At 36.8% G+C, this 19,137-nt stretch overlaps 1 protein-coding gene and 1 long non-coding RNA gene across 6 annotated transcripts in view; one reads left to right on the top strand and one right to left on the bottom strand.

Annotated features, from left to right (window-relative positions):
• The window catches only part of LOC138067633 (uncharacterized), a 44,784-nt gene that overhangs the window by 6,231 nt on the left and 19,416 nt on the right, over positions 1 to 19,137 (top strand). Inside the window, exon 2 of the long non-coding RNA XR_011141883.1 lies at positions 15,570 to 15,650. This is a non-coding gene — a long non-coding RNA (uncharacterized lncRNA). The remainder of the gene's footprint in view (positions 1 to 15,569; positions 15,651 to 19,137) is intronic.
• The window catches only part of NCKAP1 (NCK associated protein 1), an 80,563-nt gene continuing 72,723 nt past the window's right edge, over positions 11,298 to 19,137 (bottom strand). For all 5 annotated transcript variants that reach the window (XM_009676329.2, XM_068948366.1, XM_068948367.1 and 2 more), the window contains 4 exons: positions 17,795 to 17,911; positions 14,447 to 14,556; positions 12,847 to 12,936; positions 11,298 to 12,251 (listed from right to left, as the gene is read on the bottom strand). In XM_009676329.2, coding sequence (XP_009674624.2) covers positions 12,135 to 12,251; positions 12,847 to 12,936; positions 14,447 to 14,556; positions 17,795 to 17,911 — 434 coding nt within the window. In that variant the 3' untranslated portion in view covers positions 11,298 to 12,134. The remainder of the gene's footprint in view (positions 12,252 to 12,846; positions 12,937 to 14,446; positions 14,557 to 17,794; positions 17,912 to 19,137) is intronic.

Here is a 19,137-nt window from a genome sequence, read left to right as displayed (position 1 = left end):
GCCCTTACTGGGGCTGAGGCCTAAGGAAAGGATTTACCCTCAAAGTGGTTCATATGAAAACTAAAGAGAAGTTTTATTATTGTTACTAAATCCTGTAAGAATCTCTGTAATCCACAGTAGTGCAAAATATATCTTGTGGGCCAAACTGCCCTCAGTTACTCTTGTGTAACCCCATAAAAATCAGTGGAATTGCCGTGACCTGAGGATGGAATTCAGCTGGAGGTGGTTTGATAACATGCACAGCTGTGCGGATGGCTGAGTAACTTTATTTGGGCATGTAAACCTAACAGTGCTCCCAGAGTTGATGAGCACATGAAAGGGGATTGGTGTCTTTGTTCTTCCTGTACCCTTCCCCAAATGGAAGCTGCGCAAAGAGCTGTTTCTAGATGGCTAGAATCAATTTATTCCTTTGTTGTTTTTTTCCCTCTTTAATAGTGTATATTTTTTTCCTCCTCTGCTTGTTTTCCTCTTGTAGGAGTCAGATAAAGAGCAACTGACTTAAGAAGCGAGAGGTGACTTTTTGAGAAGCTGTGGTGTCCAGCTTAGTTGTTAGAACTATACATTAGCAAAACTTGCTATTGGTTTTTGTATATTTTAAATTTAAGCAGTAAGAAATATATTATTGAATACAGCATATAATTAGTAATTTTACTTTATTAAAAGTGAAATTCAAAGCATTCTGTACAATAACCCCATATCTATATCCTGGCAACTTACTGCTGTGGTGATGCAGGAGTTGTTTATAGGCTACAAGAAGTATAGGAGCCCACTTCAAATCACGTGGCACCTAATCTTGCTTGGGGCAGGGGCAGAGTTCAACAGACCAGTGAATCTCTACTTACATTTTTTAAAATGAATGACATTAGGTAGACAGTATGCATACATTTAACTCCATAGTCGATCATGACCTGTTGAGAAGTGAGTATGAATCTAAAACTAAGAAGGAAGAGGGTGAAATTCAGAACAGGAAAATTAGAGAGAAGATCAGAAAAAATGCAGAACAACTGCATCTCTTCTTCTGGTAGAATAGTTAGTTACCCAAGGAGAGAGATGAAGGCCGTTCTTGCATGGTACATTTATATTTTAGACATTATAAAAAACATTGTTATTGTATAGCTTCTATTAGGCGGTAAGTGCTTGATGCTTTACCTTTAGATTTACATCTTCTGCCAGTCCCTCCAAACCAGCAACTTGTGATAGTGTTTAGAGAACATGCAAGACTTTTTCATAGGCTTGGTAAGCTGCTGATCTTGTTACTGGTTCAGGATGGCCAAGAGGCTGGGCAATGGCTAATATTTATATGGGCTATTAATAGGCTAATATTTATAAACCACATTATATATATTTTTGGTATACTCACGCCCAATCTAACTGACAAAAGTGCAAGCCACGTTCATAGCAGTTCAGACTGCACCTAAGAAGAAAGCTAACCAAGAAAAAAATACATATTCAGAACAGGTTTTCACTTTCCTAAGCCTTTTTATAGTGATCTGGGTTTGCTTACAATTTAATTTACTTACATACACCCCCCTAAAAAACTTAAAGTACTTCTTACATAGCTGTTACTAAAACCATAAAATATTGACTTACAGAGTCATAAAAATGGGATTTATTGTACTTTTCCTGTTCCAGCCGGGGTCTTATTACAGCTCCTTCAGGTAGACAAAACACAGGGGACTATTAACTTATTTTCATAATATTTCAAGCTTCTACGTAGATGATTTAGAAGTAGAAAGGAAGAACAAAAGGTTCTTTTAATGCAGTCTCTTCCAGACTGGTTAGACAGCTCATTATTAACTATCCGGTGCCCTCAAGGTCTGTATGCATCTTAGGATCAAACTTTTCAGATTAAGATTTGCTCACATTATCTCTCTTCTTAGAATGTCAGCAAAAACACTGTTTTCCCAGTACTTTACATTCTCTGTTATTGGTAAAATTGATAGCATGGGTAGGACGATGCACCAATTTATCTTTAAACACTAAGGAGCCTAACTGACATGCATTTCATAAGACACAGTGATGCCAATAGCATTTCTGTCCAACACTCCTTATTGTAGACATTTAGTCTACAGGCATACGCATATATACATCCCAGAGAAGACGCGGTTTCCAGGGTGAGTTTGTTAGCTGCTTGGAACTTTCCCAGATTGCGCGGCCACATAAGGGCTTGCAGCGTCCTGGTAGTAAGGTTTTCTACCTGGAATGCTTATTTTCCATCTGGATATTGGAACGTGTATTAGTTTTCCACGGCCAGATTTATTGCTAGGAGTACATGCTTTTCAAAGCATTCGGTCATGCTGAAGAGACTTAACAGCAGAAGACAAAAAGCTGAACCTCATGAAACATCTTTTGTCATCCTTTGTTGACAATCCTCCCATCTCATCTTAAATGCAAGTCTTTCAGAGGATAGCTTCCAGTGAAAAAGAAATGCTCCAGTTTATAGTTTAGCTGGAGTAATTACATTCACACCTTTCCTTGTGCCCAGGCTTAACACATATTAAGTCCACTTTTGAATATAGCAATTGATGGACTTTCATTTTTTTCACTTGGGAGAATATCTAAATTCAAAGGCGATAAACGCTCTCCATTGATAGTCTATAACTACTCAGATCTGTGACTATGACACAAAATTCAAAATTTATACCTGAGAGCTTTTATGGTTCCAAATCTTTAAAAACCAAACCATCTAATTACTATTACGACTTGCATTTCAAACTGAAATATCTCGATTTTAAGTTCATGCCACTATTTCTCATTGATCTGTGTTAATTTGGCAATTCTTCAGTGCAAAGATGAAGAACGACCATCCACAGTCACTTACTGTATTTATCAAAACATAATTAGTGTCCTGAACACAGTTCTTTCTCCAACAGCTGTGAATGACTTGCGTATGCCCTGAGGGCTCTGCTGGAATCTGATTCAGGTTTACAGCTGAAACGCTTTAGCTCTTGCATTCCTTGCTGAAAGACAAAAACAGTGAGACGAAGCTCAGAATTTTCCCTCTCAAGGGAAAGGGAGTGCTGCCTGCCGCTGTACAGGGCTGGAAGGGCCTGAGCACTGTGAAGGGCAGAGGCTGCCGTGGGCACCCTGCCCTTGCTCATAGCCTCGTGGCCCCAGCGGCCCTTCCTGGCACCACCAGGGCAGTATTTTCCCCTTGTTGCTCCTGTTGTCCCCATGTTGTCATTCTCATGGCTTTGCACCTGCAAAGCCTGGCACTGCTGTGGTGGTGGTTTCCCAGGGAAAGTGACTGCCACCAGCATGGGAGTCACCCCTTCCTCCTCCACCCCGTTTCCATCCTCTGGTTGTAGCTTATGTTGGGGGACCCAATAACGTGCACACACACAATCGACCGGTGTGCAACACTAGCTCTAAGCAAAGCATGGGCCTGTCAACACCAACAGCGTCACGAACTGGAACAAATAATAGGGAGTCTGAGCAGGTCTTGACGAAAGCTATGTAGCTTCTAAAGGAAAACTCACGGGGGTGGATTGCTGAGGACACTCGGGAAAGATGCTTGTCTGCTTCTCTTCCTGGCTGGCTGCTGGGCAGTTTACCCTTTCCTGTCTCTCCCCTACTTTCATTTTCTCCCAGAAGTAATTTCCATCAGTAGGGCGGCACAAGCATCATCATTAATATGCCATCAGCTACGAACCCTGTTAAATCTTCATGCAAGTGAACTTGTTTCAGCTTCCTTTACACTACCCCACAGTCAGTAACACGGTATGAAACAATCTCCCTTAACTGTGTTGTCATCAGTTTAATTAAAGATACATACAAAAAAATTTGCTTTCATGCCATGATACAAAGTCCAGGCAGATGAGAAGCCAGTTGCTAGATCTGCAGCAATTCAAAAGGGTAAGATGGAAGAGAGATGACACTTTGGAGAACTGAAATATAAGCCTGTTGCTTTAGTACTCAGTGTTTATTGTTGTGACCATCCATGATCATTGAGAAGGTACTTCTTCAGGACAAAATTAAGTTGGCTGGGAGTTCACAAGTAAACCTACAGGCATCGGAGATGAGCTCTGGGCAGCAGAGGGGGAAACTATGATTATCACCTTTTCTTACTGTTCAGCTGAAACAGTGTAGAGACCTGCGCTCTCACATGACCTACGGGACAACTGCTCTGTGAAATGAAGAGCCTGCTGCTACAGACTAAGGTGCTGAGTACATATTATTGTACTATACCCAGAAATTGTAGTTTCAGATATTCTGATCAGCTCAGAAGACCTCGTCAGCTTCCATGTTTAAACGTGGCTAGATGTGACAAAGGACTTTAGGTCTCCGCTTTTCTTGGCACTACATAGCATTATATCAGACTGTTTGTCAGGGATCCAAATGCTATACTGATTGCTCAGCTTTCCCAGAAGTATTTCTGGGAAGCTTCTCCAAGGGAAATGACTTTCTGCACTTGCTTACCCTCACAGATCCTACCTCAAGGACTGTTAATAAGCTTGCATCCTTTGTTCTGTCCGTTCAAAAATGCACATTTAATTTTAGAAAAGGTATGAGTCATCCATTTCAGTGACTGCATTAGGAAGAAGATATATTGTTAATATGGGAGATACTGCAGCACATCCAAGAGTAGATAAGAAAATCTCTAGCTCTAATGTGGCAAACTGGCCTCTGTAAATGTTAACTGCTAGATTTACCTGGACTACATAATCCAAAAGTAAATTACAACTTGTCAAACTGTTGAAAGTCAGAGGGTACCAGAATTAAGCTTTTCATCTTCCTTATGCATATTTATTCTGATCGGATTTCTGACTGAATGTCTTTTCTCTTACAGGACCCTTTATCATCCAACAAGCAAAACTGGTAATCTTCAGCATATACTGGTTAGCCCATACAATCAAGGAGGCTATTACAAATCTTGTAACAACCTCTCCCCATCTGCAAAAACTAACATTTTTAACAGTATATTGACTCAAAGCAGACAAGTTTGATCATGATACAGCAATCCTTTTTTCTTCACGTTTTCTTACTCTAACATGCAGGTGTACATTTTTTTCTTTTAAAATTTAACTACTGTTTGAGCATTTATTAACGTAAGGTAGCCTCCATAATAGTATCACGTACAGGTGTTCAGTTTAAATACACATTTTGTTCATCGTTCTAGTGCAACAAATTGCTATATGCTATTGTAATGAACACGATAATGAACGTTTATCCTGGGCTCATGGGAGTTTGCCATAGTGAGATTAGAACATATATAAAAATGTATCTTTCCCTCCCACTGTGGGTCATTCTAGAGACACAGAATCCACTTAACCCTCTCTGAGCTATAACGACCTCCAGATGGAGCATTTAAGGCAAAAACTGCAAAGCTGTATAATACCATATACATTATGCTGCCTTTTCATTCTAGCTTTTGTAGAAATAATTTCAGATTCCTAAGTTTAAATGCCGTAACCACTGAGAATTTAATTTTGTTAAACTATAAATTTACTATTTAAGATTTATAGCCTTCAAGTTGCAGTGCTAAAGTCTGTCTTTGCTTCTGCTTATACAGATTTATTAGCAGTACACAGCCGCATTAAGTACCAAATCACACCCATGCCTAAAAATAAGATGTGCAAAACCAGTTGAGTTTTACAGTAACAGCCTAATGTTGCCAGGTGCTGAAACTCAGACTTAACCACTGACTTTAACGGGAGCTGACTGTGTTCAGCATCTCATAGGATCAAGTATTATGCATAAATAGAAGCCAAAATAGCTCACATATACTTTACTGATATTTTTGGCAGTTACTACTGGGATTGCCAAGGGGTTTGTACTGGAACCAAAACAAACTTAGGAAATAAATGTTGCCTTTCCTTAAAGCCTTTACTAATACACCTGCAAGATACACAAACAGCAAATGATCTCAAAAACAGAAAACTATGAAACCTAATCCTGTAAAAATATCTATATTTTTAAAAAAGTCAGCCACATTCACAGAAGTTTTTAACTCTTTCAAGTTAAGATTTTCAGTTTCCTTATGTATATATTATGCGTCAAGTCTTGACGGCATGTTTCTTTCCCTGTCAGATCCCTTGTAGTGGTAAGTGTGCAACCCAGATAATGCTTTCCAGATAAGTAGCTGTTTGATGTTTATTTTCAGCTTCAAAACTCAGTTCATTGTCCCTTTTCTGATTTACTGAAAATCTTTAAAATCACATAGAATTACTGAGTCTGCAACCACTTCTGTCACTTAGCAAGGGTGTTCACATTCCCCCTCCCCTTTTTTTTTTTCTTCTATTAGAGAAAGTGAAAGAAGGTAGAAAAGAGATATTAAGAGATTCATAACAATTAAATAACAGCTGATGGTCTATAGACTAGGTCTGAACATGAATACATACCACAACATAATTTAGATTACATAATAATGTAATCCACTACCTAGCTGTCATACAGAGCTTATAGTAAGTGCCTAGTCTCTTTAAAAAATCTTGTTATTCCTACAGAGCCCTTTCCTTGCTTGCCAGCTCTTTCAGTCATTTGCAGAAGTCCGCAGTGCTCAGCGTGTCCAGTGATTTACAATCACTTCAAACTATCCACTAGTGATTCTAAAGCTTTTCAATAAAAGTGTGATTTGGGGGATATTTCTGGAACCTTGCAACTTTCACATCATAGTTCTTAATCCCGCAAACACTTCAGTGGTGGCAGAATAAATATCATGCCCAGGAAATTATAAAAATGTTTATCTTCTTCCAGTTCCCTGATGGCATTAAGAATGTTTTTGAACTGAAAGGCAGAAACATGTGAAACAATAGGATGATGGTGTTGATAACTAAAATGCTTGAAAACCGCTTTACTTGTCCACTAAGTAAACTTCCTTAGTTGAGCCAATGTCAAGGGAAAGAATTAGTGGCATTTTTCCAGAAATTATTTATAGTTTTTAAAAGGTAGACCGTTGTGCTGTCTTCCCTAGTAATTCTTTTACGAGATTCATAAAGCTAACCTCCCAACAAGCTTTTTTAGGCCTATTTTTTTCTTCACTTATAAAATGTACATACAGTAATGCTTGCTTTTTTTCCCCCTCTTCTTGAAGCTACAGGCTTGTTTTCTAAAATTGGAAAGAAAAATCCTTTTTTTTCCCCCTTCCTCCTCTAGCAGTAGAGCTCACATGCATACATACAAATATTTGCCAGTTTAAAGGGATGGAAATAAACTTGTTCAAGGTTTTGTGACCAACAAATGCTCGTTTATTTTACCTACCAACAGAAGGCTAATTACATATACAATGACTCAGTCCTTTATTCTCACGTCTGTCAGTCATCACGCTGGAATCATTAGAATAAAAGTTCAGGAAAATGTATTTTTGAATACCACAGAATATTTTTTTTTTATCGGTACTTTTCCATAGAGAGATGACCACTGTAGTTTTGTCTGCTTTGCATCTCAGCTCCAAAGCTGGAAACTACCAGTACTCTCTCACTGCCCCGTATGACTTGATTCAAATAGTGTATATGGTGGTTTTACAATGGTCCTAGGTGGTCATCAATGATTTTAATTTCATTTCTCTGCTCTTCACACTAGGACCATTGAGCACTTAACAGCACACAGACCTAAGACTCGAGGTCCAGGCGGCTTGAGTATACAATATTACAGTAGAGATCATGCTCGCAGGCACAATTCTGTTAGCTTTAAAGCCAGCGTCAACTGCTTCTCAGCCTTTCAAAGGGCTTTGTTCATCCGAACGTAATAAACCATTGAGATAAATCCTTTCACTTACTCAAATCTCACTGTAACAAATGAGCATCACTATTGCTAAATATCTTTCACGATATCTTCCATTGAAAAGACTTAAATGGAACTAATTCCAAATAGTATAGGCCCATCTATATTGTTTCATTGTAACAGAAACACATTCCCGTCCAGTTTTGCTGACTTCGACTTGATAAACATGTTCAGACTAAAATGTCTTGAAATTATACACTTTCAAGCATTCCTAATTTACGAATGACCCTAAACCTGGACAAATTTGCTACTTCACTTATGAAGTGGAAAGCAGATGACACCTCAGTTGAGATTTTGAAATACTACGATGGAGTCAGTGAGATACAATCTAAATTTAATCCATCAAAAATGCCAGAATAAGGACTTACAGTTACGAAACTGATTGAGTCATTGAGCAACATGCCTTTCTCTGAGCACGCTGTGATCAGTTTTCAGCTCACTCCCCTCTTATTTTTCTTTCATTCCTTTTTGTAGCTATTATGTTCTTGCTGTTTTTAAAGAGATTGTCAATTAATTGATATTTAAAAATAATACTGCTCTTCCCAAACAAGAGTCTGCTTTCTGCACGGGCTGCCCATGGATTTATCTCAAATTTAACAAAACTTAAAGGCCATACAGTGACTCCACTGGAGGCAAAAGCAGGGAGGGCAAGAACAGAAAAGCGCAGAAAATCTGAGATAATGCCTTTCCATCTTCTCCTGGTCACAGCTTTGAAGTGACTACTGGCAAGATATGAAATTATATTGTTAATGGACTGTGAACTGGGTTTACCAGTATTAGGATTGCAAACACAACTGCAGCAGCATTGCAACTCTCATCTGTGCTCTCACACAGATGTATTATTTTTTATTGTTTAATCCCCTTTGTTTATTATTTGGAAAAAATACATAGAGATTATTATAATCATGAACAAGGTGATAGCCTGAAAGTCTAGACAAGAAACTACTCAAATCCCCTTGCTTTACACTAAGCTCAACATATGCTTTTGATTCAGAATTCAATACGAGCATTTTCAATTACTGAATTGTGTAAGACACCCTGACACTATATCCAGTGAACAGGTCGTTTTGACCTAGTAGTACGGGAAACAGCATGACTTGTTAAGAACAAATTAGATATAGTTTTGAACATAGGTCAGTAGGGCCATTTTGATTTTATGTGTACAAACATTTATAGCCTTACTAACATGACAAATGGCAAAAGCATACATAGAGTGGTCATCTTAGAATAAAAACATTTGTCATTTTAAGGGAAGACTTAACTTCATTGCAAAAAGTGCTTCAAAGTTTGTATTTAAAAAGATAGGCCTAAGTCTGAGTATTTTTGAAAGCTGGTTATTTGACAACCCTGAAAAGTACAGTTCTCATCCACAAAACATATCAAATAGGGGTAGCTGTCATTTACATTCCTTGCCTTGCCCAGGGAACAATGTTCATGCTCATGTAAAGCAACCTGGATCTTGCCCACAACCTCTCAGGCAACATTTGGCTTTCAATCCCAAAGCTATGAAACAGAAGGCATAGTTTTCTTGCAATATAGGCCATCTTTAGCTAGACTAATACATGGCTACTGTACTGCACTATACTGTACTGTAGTGCAGAAAACAATCACTGCTTATTCTGCATTTATTTTCCCTTCTCCACCATATTTGCAGAAAGAAGTTTCACTTCTAATTTTTGATAGTAATCTTTTGCCCTCATGAACACCGCTTTTTTTTTTTTTTTTTTTTAACTGAACAAAACAGTTTTCTGGACAGCAAGAGGACATTCTTCTCATATGCTCTTTCCATAAGGCAGACCCTCTCTCTCCCCCTCGCCCCCCGCTAATTGGGCATTTGATTCAAACTGGCTCCATATAGAATCAGCTCAAGTTGTCTGTACTTTATGTTCAGAAATTGCAAGCACTTGTGGAAATGCACAAGGTAGCACCCAACCCACTAACAGGAACAACAGCTGAACTTAAGTTGTGGTCATGATATTTCAGGCTCCAGAGGAGGATTCCTTCCAGACCTTTCTCCCCCAAAATCTAGGTTCAGTTAGTTTATTAAAATGTCTGTAGTGCATGGACACAGATTGCCTCCAGGACTGCACCTGATGTGCTCTGGCCTCAACAAGCAGGCTGAAGCCCTAAATATCTTTGTGGTAGCTCAGCTGAAACCAGAAATAATTGTCACTTAGCAAGAATTCCCCTCCCACCAAATACCACCCACAAAAAAAAACAGTACATGGGTTAATTCCCACCACTCTTCCCAGACTGTCCCATTTTTCAGTTCAGTTCTAAACTTGCTCTGAGATATTGCAGGAAGGTTAGAGTTAAAAAAGAAATCTCAAGCATCTGCGTACCACATAGTATAGCGCAATCATACAGCATCTCCTATAGAAAATACTGAGTCTAAAAGGTTCACGGCTGAATCAAAACTGACTGTGCCAGAGGTAACTTCTTGCAGATACTGTACTCATCTGTCAGATTACCTGTTTTCTAGACTATCTTAGATCATTAACACCTCAGACAGCAGAAAGTTTGTTGGGGATCAGAGGTAAATGACTCAATGCAATTCCTTTGAACTTAAAGATTAAAGACACAAAATAGGTTATCTTCAGATATTCAAGACTTGCTCTTGAAAACAGGCATTGTTTTTTCCACAAATGGCTACATTACAATTAAAATCTTAATTAAGACATTTCAAAGTAGTTTATAAATCAAAAAGAATAAAACTTTTAAGTCTCACACTTAACCTAACTTCTTTGTGAACAAACGTATTTGTTAGGGTACCAAATTATCAATTTAAAAATAGTTCCATGGTTATAACATGAAATGCATAATTAGGAAAAATACAGATGCACCGTCTTACTTCCTTAGGACAATTTTATTCCAGTACTTATTTTTCTTTGGACAGAGGAAGCTATTGTAGCTGAGCATACAACAGCTCTTTCATAATAGAAAAAGTTACCAGCATGCATATAAGTTGCATCAAGAACAGGGGCTCTATACAATGTCCAGAGTCTGTGCCACTGAGAACCACATTGCCTTTATATGCTGTGGATCAAAGAGCACAACCATCTGGTCACCTTTCAGACTAAATGAGCCAAAGCTATCCTGCATGCCAATTTGCATGATTGATTTAAAAAAAAAAAAAAAAGGGGTGGGGGAAGAAGAAAAAAAGGCCTATTATATATCTGTCTCAGTATTGTCTGATGTTATGGTTTTAGCAACATTCTCTTGGTTTGTAATTATATCAAGTTTCATGCTTTAACAATACATTTATTTTTATGGCTGCAATATACATCACTATGTAGTATATAATAACACTCCTCTTGCTTTATTATTTAAAATTAAGATTTAAAGGTTAATAGCACTAAACTGACACTTTTTACACTGGTTTTAATTCCTTCTTCCAGTTTTTACAAAATTCACTGCCACAGAAGCCAATAGATGAAGGATTATAAAAAGTCTTCATATAAAAGGTCTAAGGATTGATATTTAATCAACTCTAAAATAGAAATCATTGCACAACAGCAAAGTTTAAGCTTAAAATACCAGGATAACATTTATATTAAAAATAATTCACCAACAGATAATACAGTCTAGTGTTTATTGTATGTTATGGAAGGTACACTTGAATTTCAAAAATTTAAAACATATAAAAAGTGGTTAAGGGCTACCATTTTATCAACATGTGATAAATGTGTAAGAATGTTTATTATACAGCAGGGTACAATGGTAGTGTTAATGCCAACAGGGCACCACAGAAGTTAGTTTAAAAAAAATTTCCACTATGCTTTATACAAACACCACCACTTGCTGTTGTTTAATAATATTAGGAGAGGATTGCTGTCTTGAGGGATAAGCAGTCCTATAACATTTTTAATGTTAGATAGTGTCATAGTATGCAGTTTGGTGAATATTTCAAATAAAAGTAGAAATGCTGTAATTACTTCACAGAAATGCACATCCAATATTTGTTTTCAATAAGAACAATAGGTACAAGATTATAACTCTCCCTATATGAAATAATTTACACACAGATGAAACCTACACTATCTAAAATAATCACTAAATACATTTTTCTTCTTGGAAATAAACAAGCAATTATTGTTTTTATGATCAATATCAAAAACATATAGCAGAATAGTATTTTTTTAAAACATAATTGATGCCCTAAAGTTAAAAAAAAAAAAAAAAAGGAAAGAAGAGAAAAAAGTCTTCATGAATGTGCAACCTAAAAAGCAACCAAGCTGATATTGTAGTACAACCATATTAAGAAACCACTGATCAGAAATACAACTTTATGGAAAAAGTTTATAATCCACAAAACTGTTCATCAGGCCATAAAGTAAAATAGCTCCACAGTTTACAGATAAAACTGAGGCCACATAGATGCGTGCTATGTCTTATCTCCGATAAGTAGATACTTAGGCAGAGGATGTGACACTTTGTTTGTAGACCGCATGGTATGCATTTCTCAGCAAGACATAAGGGAAACAGGACTCCAAGAGATCCATTGTCAGGAATGGAGACTCCTGCACAATCTGAAAAATACCAGAAACACAAAATTTTGCCAAATACCTTCTACCAGTTGCTGCTAATAATCTCTTTCATGTAGCTACTTCTGGTCTCCACCACAAGAGTACTGTTTTTTTTTTTTTTTAATAGTAAAAAGAAATAACACAAAGTTTAAATATTGGGGAGAAACATGTTGCTATAAACTCATTGCTTCTCACAGCTACTCCTGTTATTTCCACAGAGATACATAATATTAAATGGAAAACCTCTGTGCAAAGAAGCTTCCCCCCCTGCCACACTCTGAACAGAACTTCTTTAATGTGAAAATTTTAATAATGTAGGTACTAAATCAACAATGAAAGTAATCTAAATATTGTAATACCATGTTCTAGGCAACAAAGGATAATGGTAAAAATGAGTGTTCGTGTGTGCGTTGGGGAAGGGAAGAGGTGCAAAAACGTAACCCCTAACATTAGAATGTCAGTAAGAACGACATCAAGAATAATTTCCATAGGTTGCTGAGTTACACCAAAGACAACTCTGAAAAGACCTTTGTTGAACAATGTGATGTGAAGCCTATCCCTAAAGCTACTAAAACAAATGAAACAGGCAAAGGCTTACCATGTCTAGTAGTAAGTAAACAGATTCTCTGTTCCTTGTAGTAGTTTTGTCAGTCTCCTGGCCAATCTTCAGCAGACTAGATGATGCAAGCTATATAAAACAAGTATTTCAAGGCAGTAAATAAACAATACATTGACCAGCTTCTGCCATTTCATACCTATGCACTCATGTGCACGTGTGTGTATATTTACCTTTCTGAAGAAGGCATCTATAGCCTAACCAACACACTGCATTGTACTAATAGCTGCAATGAAAAGTAAGTAATCCTAAGCACACTAACCATCACTGGGTTTTACTCTCAGCAAGTTGTTGCTTATTAAACAGTACTTCAAATACACAGAAGTGTATTGTATTTTACTACAAAAAAACTCACAGAACTTCTACTGAAGTTAATGACAGAACTCCCACGGGATCAAGACTTCACTTTCTCTGTCTGTCCCAATATGCACAAAAAAGTATTGCATTTCTGTAAGATTAAAAAATGATTGAAGTTTTACTTTCAGAACTATATATTTACTTGAGGAAATGTCACTCTAATAGGCAATGAATGATATACTAGGGCACGAGCAATCCAAATTTACTAGTTTTAAAAGACTATATATTCTAGAAACTTATACAAGTGCTTAGCTCTTTACAAGATCAGGATGATAAAATGCTTTATTTGCAGATAAGGTGATAACCCTTTTTTTCATGACTTACAGAAATTTGAAGAAAAATATTCCCTTCGACTTTCAGATGTACAATCATTAGTTATGTGCTCACACCAAGCAGTGGCAACGTGCCTAAGCCACATGTTTATTATCATGGATTTGAACTTAAAATATTAGCTCTACATCAGTATTTCTCTGTAACAAATTCTTTCATCGATTAATTTGTAATTTTGAAGTGAACAGGAATACTGCAAAAGAACCTTACCACATACCCATCAGCATGAAATAACCTAAGATTATTTTTCTATATTTAATTAACTTCTGACATGAAAGTAGATCCTCTCCACCAGTACATCATCTTCCTGAGAGAAATGTCATTTTCAGACTAACAATAATTGATATGTAAAAAGTACTATAAAGACAAGATTAACAAAACACCTGAACCATCAAGCCACAGTCCGTGCAATAAAAGCAGTGGTAGGAAACTAGTTCTTTAATACTGAAGAAATACAAACTTCATACCAAAAGTGTTTTAAATCGCATTAAATTATGCTGGTTTCCTTCACTTGTCAAACGTATGCAACTTGACACACAGCCATTTTTCTTTTATCTTTTATAGCCAGCAGTTGCACTAGACAAGTCAGTGGCTAAAGGTTTTTTCTCTTTTACAAAATGCAACAAAGTTCCAGAGGTGAAAGATCTTTTTAAGGAGAAAAAAAAAAAGTTGCTTCTGTGGATTTCTACGTACAGAAAGTTAGTTTACCCCTATAACTGCTTAAACCACCCAGAAAAAAAAGGGGGGGTAGGGGGAGTCTTGCTCACATTTATTGACGTTTTAATGGTAGCCCTGTATGACCTAGCACTATGCATCAGATAGATTAAGGTGCATCAGGGCATGTGAGTTCCTCTCTTTTTAGAGAAGCTAGCTGTAGAAATTAAGTTATACATACAGCCAAAAATTCTTTAAGACGGTCTTCAATGCTTCCCTTGTGGATGGTAAATAAAGCTGCAGCAATCTGGTTGATAGCTTTTGCCAAGCAATGTATGTTGTTGCAGTGTCCTACACAAAAGCATACAAACATTACCTCAGCATCGTGTTTGAAAACGCAAGATCAACGTTTAATGTTTTACGCAACAGCAGAAAAGTACTCTTACAGGCTGAACTTGGTATCACAAAAGCAATTAGAAGTACAGAGGAAAGTTATAATGGTCAAACTAGCCTGGCAAAGACTCTTTATGGCTTTTAGATGAGGAAAAGCATATACTGGAAGTTCATCTCATTTCTACAGAGCTTGAAAGTGTTACCGCTTGACTAGGCTAAATGGACACGCGCAAACAGGATTTTCTTAAGTTAATTAGCTGGTTTTCTCCCCTTCTCTGTAAATGAGCAAGTCATCAGGATCAGATGGTATTCACCTAAGACAAATATAGCAACTCGTGAACAAAACCGGCGAATTGCTAATTGTAGTACTGCACAGCTTGCCTAAAATTCACCGAGGCTCCAGAGGACTGCAAGGTGATTAAATTACACTAGTTTTTCCAAGAGAGCTATGGTTGAAAACTAAGAAAAATTGCACATCAGGGAGCCTGATATCTCTTCTAGGTAAATTAGTTGAGTCTACTGCTTTAAAACAAGATTACTAGACACCTGTACAAATACAACATTACGGAAACGTGCCAACACAGTCAATGGAAGAGGTCTTTGAAAGAGTTAACGCACGTGCAGACTACGGACGTTTCTGACATGTTATTCTTACCAAGTAGTTTGGTGGAGGTGGAAGGGGTTGACCATCGCTGAGGAATGAACTCAGTTTCATTTAGCCATTTAGCCTAACTCCAAAATCATGCTTGAATAGTGAGGTCAGCTGAAACTCCATCATTTCATGTGAGAAATAACAGATCCCCTCCATGTGCAACACTATGTTTATTTAAAAATGAATTTCATCTGCATTTTATTGCCCAATTTATTCAGTGTCATAATATCTTTCTGCAGCTCTTTACTTCTCTCCAGTACTTTCGGTAACTTCATATGATCTGAAAGTTTTTCTCACTTAACTCTTCACCCCTTTTCAGATTGTCGAGGAATATGTCGAGCAGTGGGTGCCAGCAAAGAACCCTTTGGACCTCTACCAGTGGGCTCCCTTTCCCCCCTGGGTAAGAACTGATACTCCTACTTGCTGTCCCCTACTTTTTAATTAAATACTACTCCATGAATACGCTAATGCAAAATACGAGAGCCACTATCCTTGAACAGGCAGTCAAAAACATCTGCTCTGCTTAATTCTGCTGATTTAAATTTATATTTTTCGAACTGAAGAGAATTGATTTTTAGGCCTAAGAGATTGTAGAAAAAGCATCAGCACGGAAAATTCAATTGAGAAACCGCTGTCCACCAATCTGTGGCAGGTTTCAAGATTTCAGAAAAGGCTTTTGCTCTAGTAGACTAATATTCTAGCACATATTACATTCTCATTCTGGAAACAGTATCTATTTAGTGTCTAAAGCCAGATGTTCTACAGTAAGAGGCAGAAAGCAGGAAAAAAAAGTATTATGCAAGGAAGGCAGGACTGACAAGGTCTATTCTGTTTACTTAGTTATTTTTATAGAATGAACACATTCCATATTCTGCAGACTAAGAGGGTCCTTGGAAGAGAGAGGACTTTGAGGAAAGCAAGCATGCACAAGCTCTAACCTGCTTGAGAAAGAGAATGTGGCCAGTAATGTTCAGCTAGCCTAATTCGGGTTCCTAGAAATATACTTGCACAGGGATGAGTGCATATCTCCAAGACTTGAAGGAGAAGCCAACAGCGGAAAATCTTTTCTGGAGCTCTAAGTAATACTTACAGTATTACTTACATTACAGTATTGCTTACAGCATTGTCAGTAATATAAGTAAGTAATATTTAACAGATGTAGTCTTAATCATACATAAGCAGGATCATTTGGACCCAGTCAAGACAACCAACCTGCTTGTCATATAACCAGCAAGATTCTCCCCTTTTTGCCCATAAACCGTTTGATATTCCCTACTCCTGACTATATCAAGAGTTTCATTCAGCCAGCAGGACTTTGATAAATCATGCAAAGACCGACTGAAATGCTATGAGACTGCAGATAACATGAAACAACTTCGTGGGTTATAAGCTGTTGTCCCTAATCATCAAAAACAAGATGCCGACTTTAACTTCCTTAACTTCAAATCAATGTTCAAGTTCTATTTGTTACACAAGAGAGATATCCAGCTCTTCCACAATGGGCAAAAGACTATGCTTACTGTTTAAAATTAAACTTGAGAGTTAACAAATCTCTAATCTCTCAAAATTGAGGAAAACATTTCCCCTTCAAAAAAGCTGATTTGCATGCATAATTACAAAATAAATACCCCACTTAAAACCATAATCTTTGGTCTCTCAAGAAATTCTGATTTGCCTACTACATTAAGTGATACAGAAGGCTTTTGGGTGTTTTGGTCTCTTCCCAGAGCTTCTAATTTTCAGAAGTCAATTTAGACATTCTATGTGAATTTAATTTTGTCCTGATTAAAAATAACGTAACTTAAAAAACATAAAAACACAGTGTATCAATTGAATGGATGTAGAAAACAAATGTTCTTTTATCTAAACCATGGTACACATCTCAAAGGGAATGGACTGAACATCTGAAAGGTGACTTTTGTATGTGTTGGAACAGTTTTGTCAGTCATTCTTATTCAATTTAATTTTGTCTGAAAGAGAATTCTGTATTGTGCGGATTACAGGAAAAGAATTTCCTTGAGGCAAGATTTTTTAAAAAATATTCTTTTTAAAATAAGGAAGCTGAACTATTCCTTATGATATAATTCTGTTTACAGCTCATACCTTCCAGATTCTGTTCTCAAAACGTTATTATTAGTAATATGAACAGCACATTCATATAGAAAACTTACTTTATAAGTGACACAAAGCAAATGTAACCATTACTAAAACAACTATGCTAATGATATCAGTCTTGCACTAATTAATGTAGAATGCATTCTCTATCTATTCCACATATTAGTCCAAGATTGCCCCCTACAGTATCTGAACTGCTTCTGTTCTTAAAATCTCCAGTAGAAGACTCACTTTTCATAAAAAGTGATCTGAAAACAGGACTTAAGTAAATGCTCTTCAAAGTAATTTTCAGAACAATTCGTCTAGCTTCGCTAGCCACTTTTTAAATTTGTTCACTACAAAACGTAAGTAAATATTTAAAGCAAAAGGATTCAAGAAATAACCAGGACTACTACGAAGACAACATTCACAGCAAATATTTAACATTACCTTCAATGGCAGGGCTGTACTGAGACATCACATTACTGGCCAAAGTTGGCAGGGAGACCGCTACAAAGACCATGAGAAGGCAAGCAATTTTATATTCTTCTTCTGGACTAATGTTTTCTGAAAATAAATATAAAGTCCTTTAACTCAGAAATCATCTTAAAATGTTCACTTTCAACTGCAGGTAGCTTAGAGTATAAGCTATAAATTGTCTGATTAAATTTCTCTGAGAGAGAAAATAAACGTTTGCATTGTGAAAGGAGGAAAATTATCTCAGTCTTGCCACAATAGGATTCACAGCGTAAGGTGAAGCTTCAAAATGTCCAGTTTTTTATCTGCAGAATGAAGTTGCTGCCATCCTATTACTGTTAACCATTTAAGTTACTAAACTTTTAGCTTGCTGAGCCAAGTATTTTTTCATGCTACTATAAATCCAGGCACCACTCTCAGGTGAGCAGGGCTTGCCTGAAAGCACAATACTTCAAACTGCAAAAAAAGAAAGAATCAAAACACAAGACCCTAACCAATCATGAAAACATACAGAAATTTCCTGTCTCGTCCACACAGCTGCACAATAAAAATTATATTTAAAATGTAATTTCATGAACTAGATATTATCCGAAGATATATCTATGTATATTATAGATATAATGTATGTAAACAAATATATATGTTTATATTTTATGCTGTTAAAATAAGTTGAGCTGGATAGTTGTCTATTTTAATATTAAAATACCTTTTGGAATTAGCTGTATTTTGTTTTTCCAAAACAACTACTATTAGAGGGGAAAAATACCTAGGTAGCGTTTAAAATGTTCTTTAACTGATTAGAACATTAAACATCCCATACCTACAGGAAAAACAAGAACAAGTGTCCAATAACGAAGATGCAGAAAAAAGTTAAAACACGTCAAAAAGCACTTAATTGTCTCTATTCATGCCTTCAAAACTGCCAGAGTAAACAAAACTGGAAAGCTTAGACAGTGGTGCTCTAAAGCAAATAACAAGAGAAAACACTAGAAAAATTGTTAGAACATTAATATGCTCATTTTACCATGTTTTTTCTTGTAAGCTCCATGTTAACACTTGTACAATACACCACTACCAGCGTTGAACTACCCACATAAACTACATTTAGTCAGCATTTTCAGCTTCTAATACCTACCTACATGATACAGATTTACTACAGATCTGTACAACAGAACTCATCACATCAGCAGTTGTTGGCAACAGAGGCTCACTTTCATTGTCCTTAAATTACTGCAGTTTTCACCAGAAACCATTAAACTCATTAAACATCTACTACCCATTATCCTTTTCTAGGTCAACAAGTTAATGTGTGCTTT

Source organism: Struthio camelus, chromosome 6 (assembly GCF_040807025.1).
Source record: "Struthio camelus isolate bStrCam1 chromosome 6, bStrCam1.hap1, whole genome shotgun sequence".
Classification (NCBI taxonomy): Eukaryota; Metazoa; Chordata; class Aves; order Struthioniformes; family Struthionidae; genus Struthio; species Struthio camelus.
Note: the sequence above shows the minus strand (reverse complement) of the source record. Positions and strands in the feature narration are given on the sequence as shown.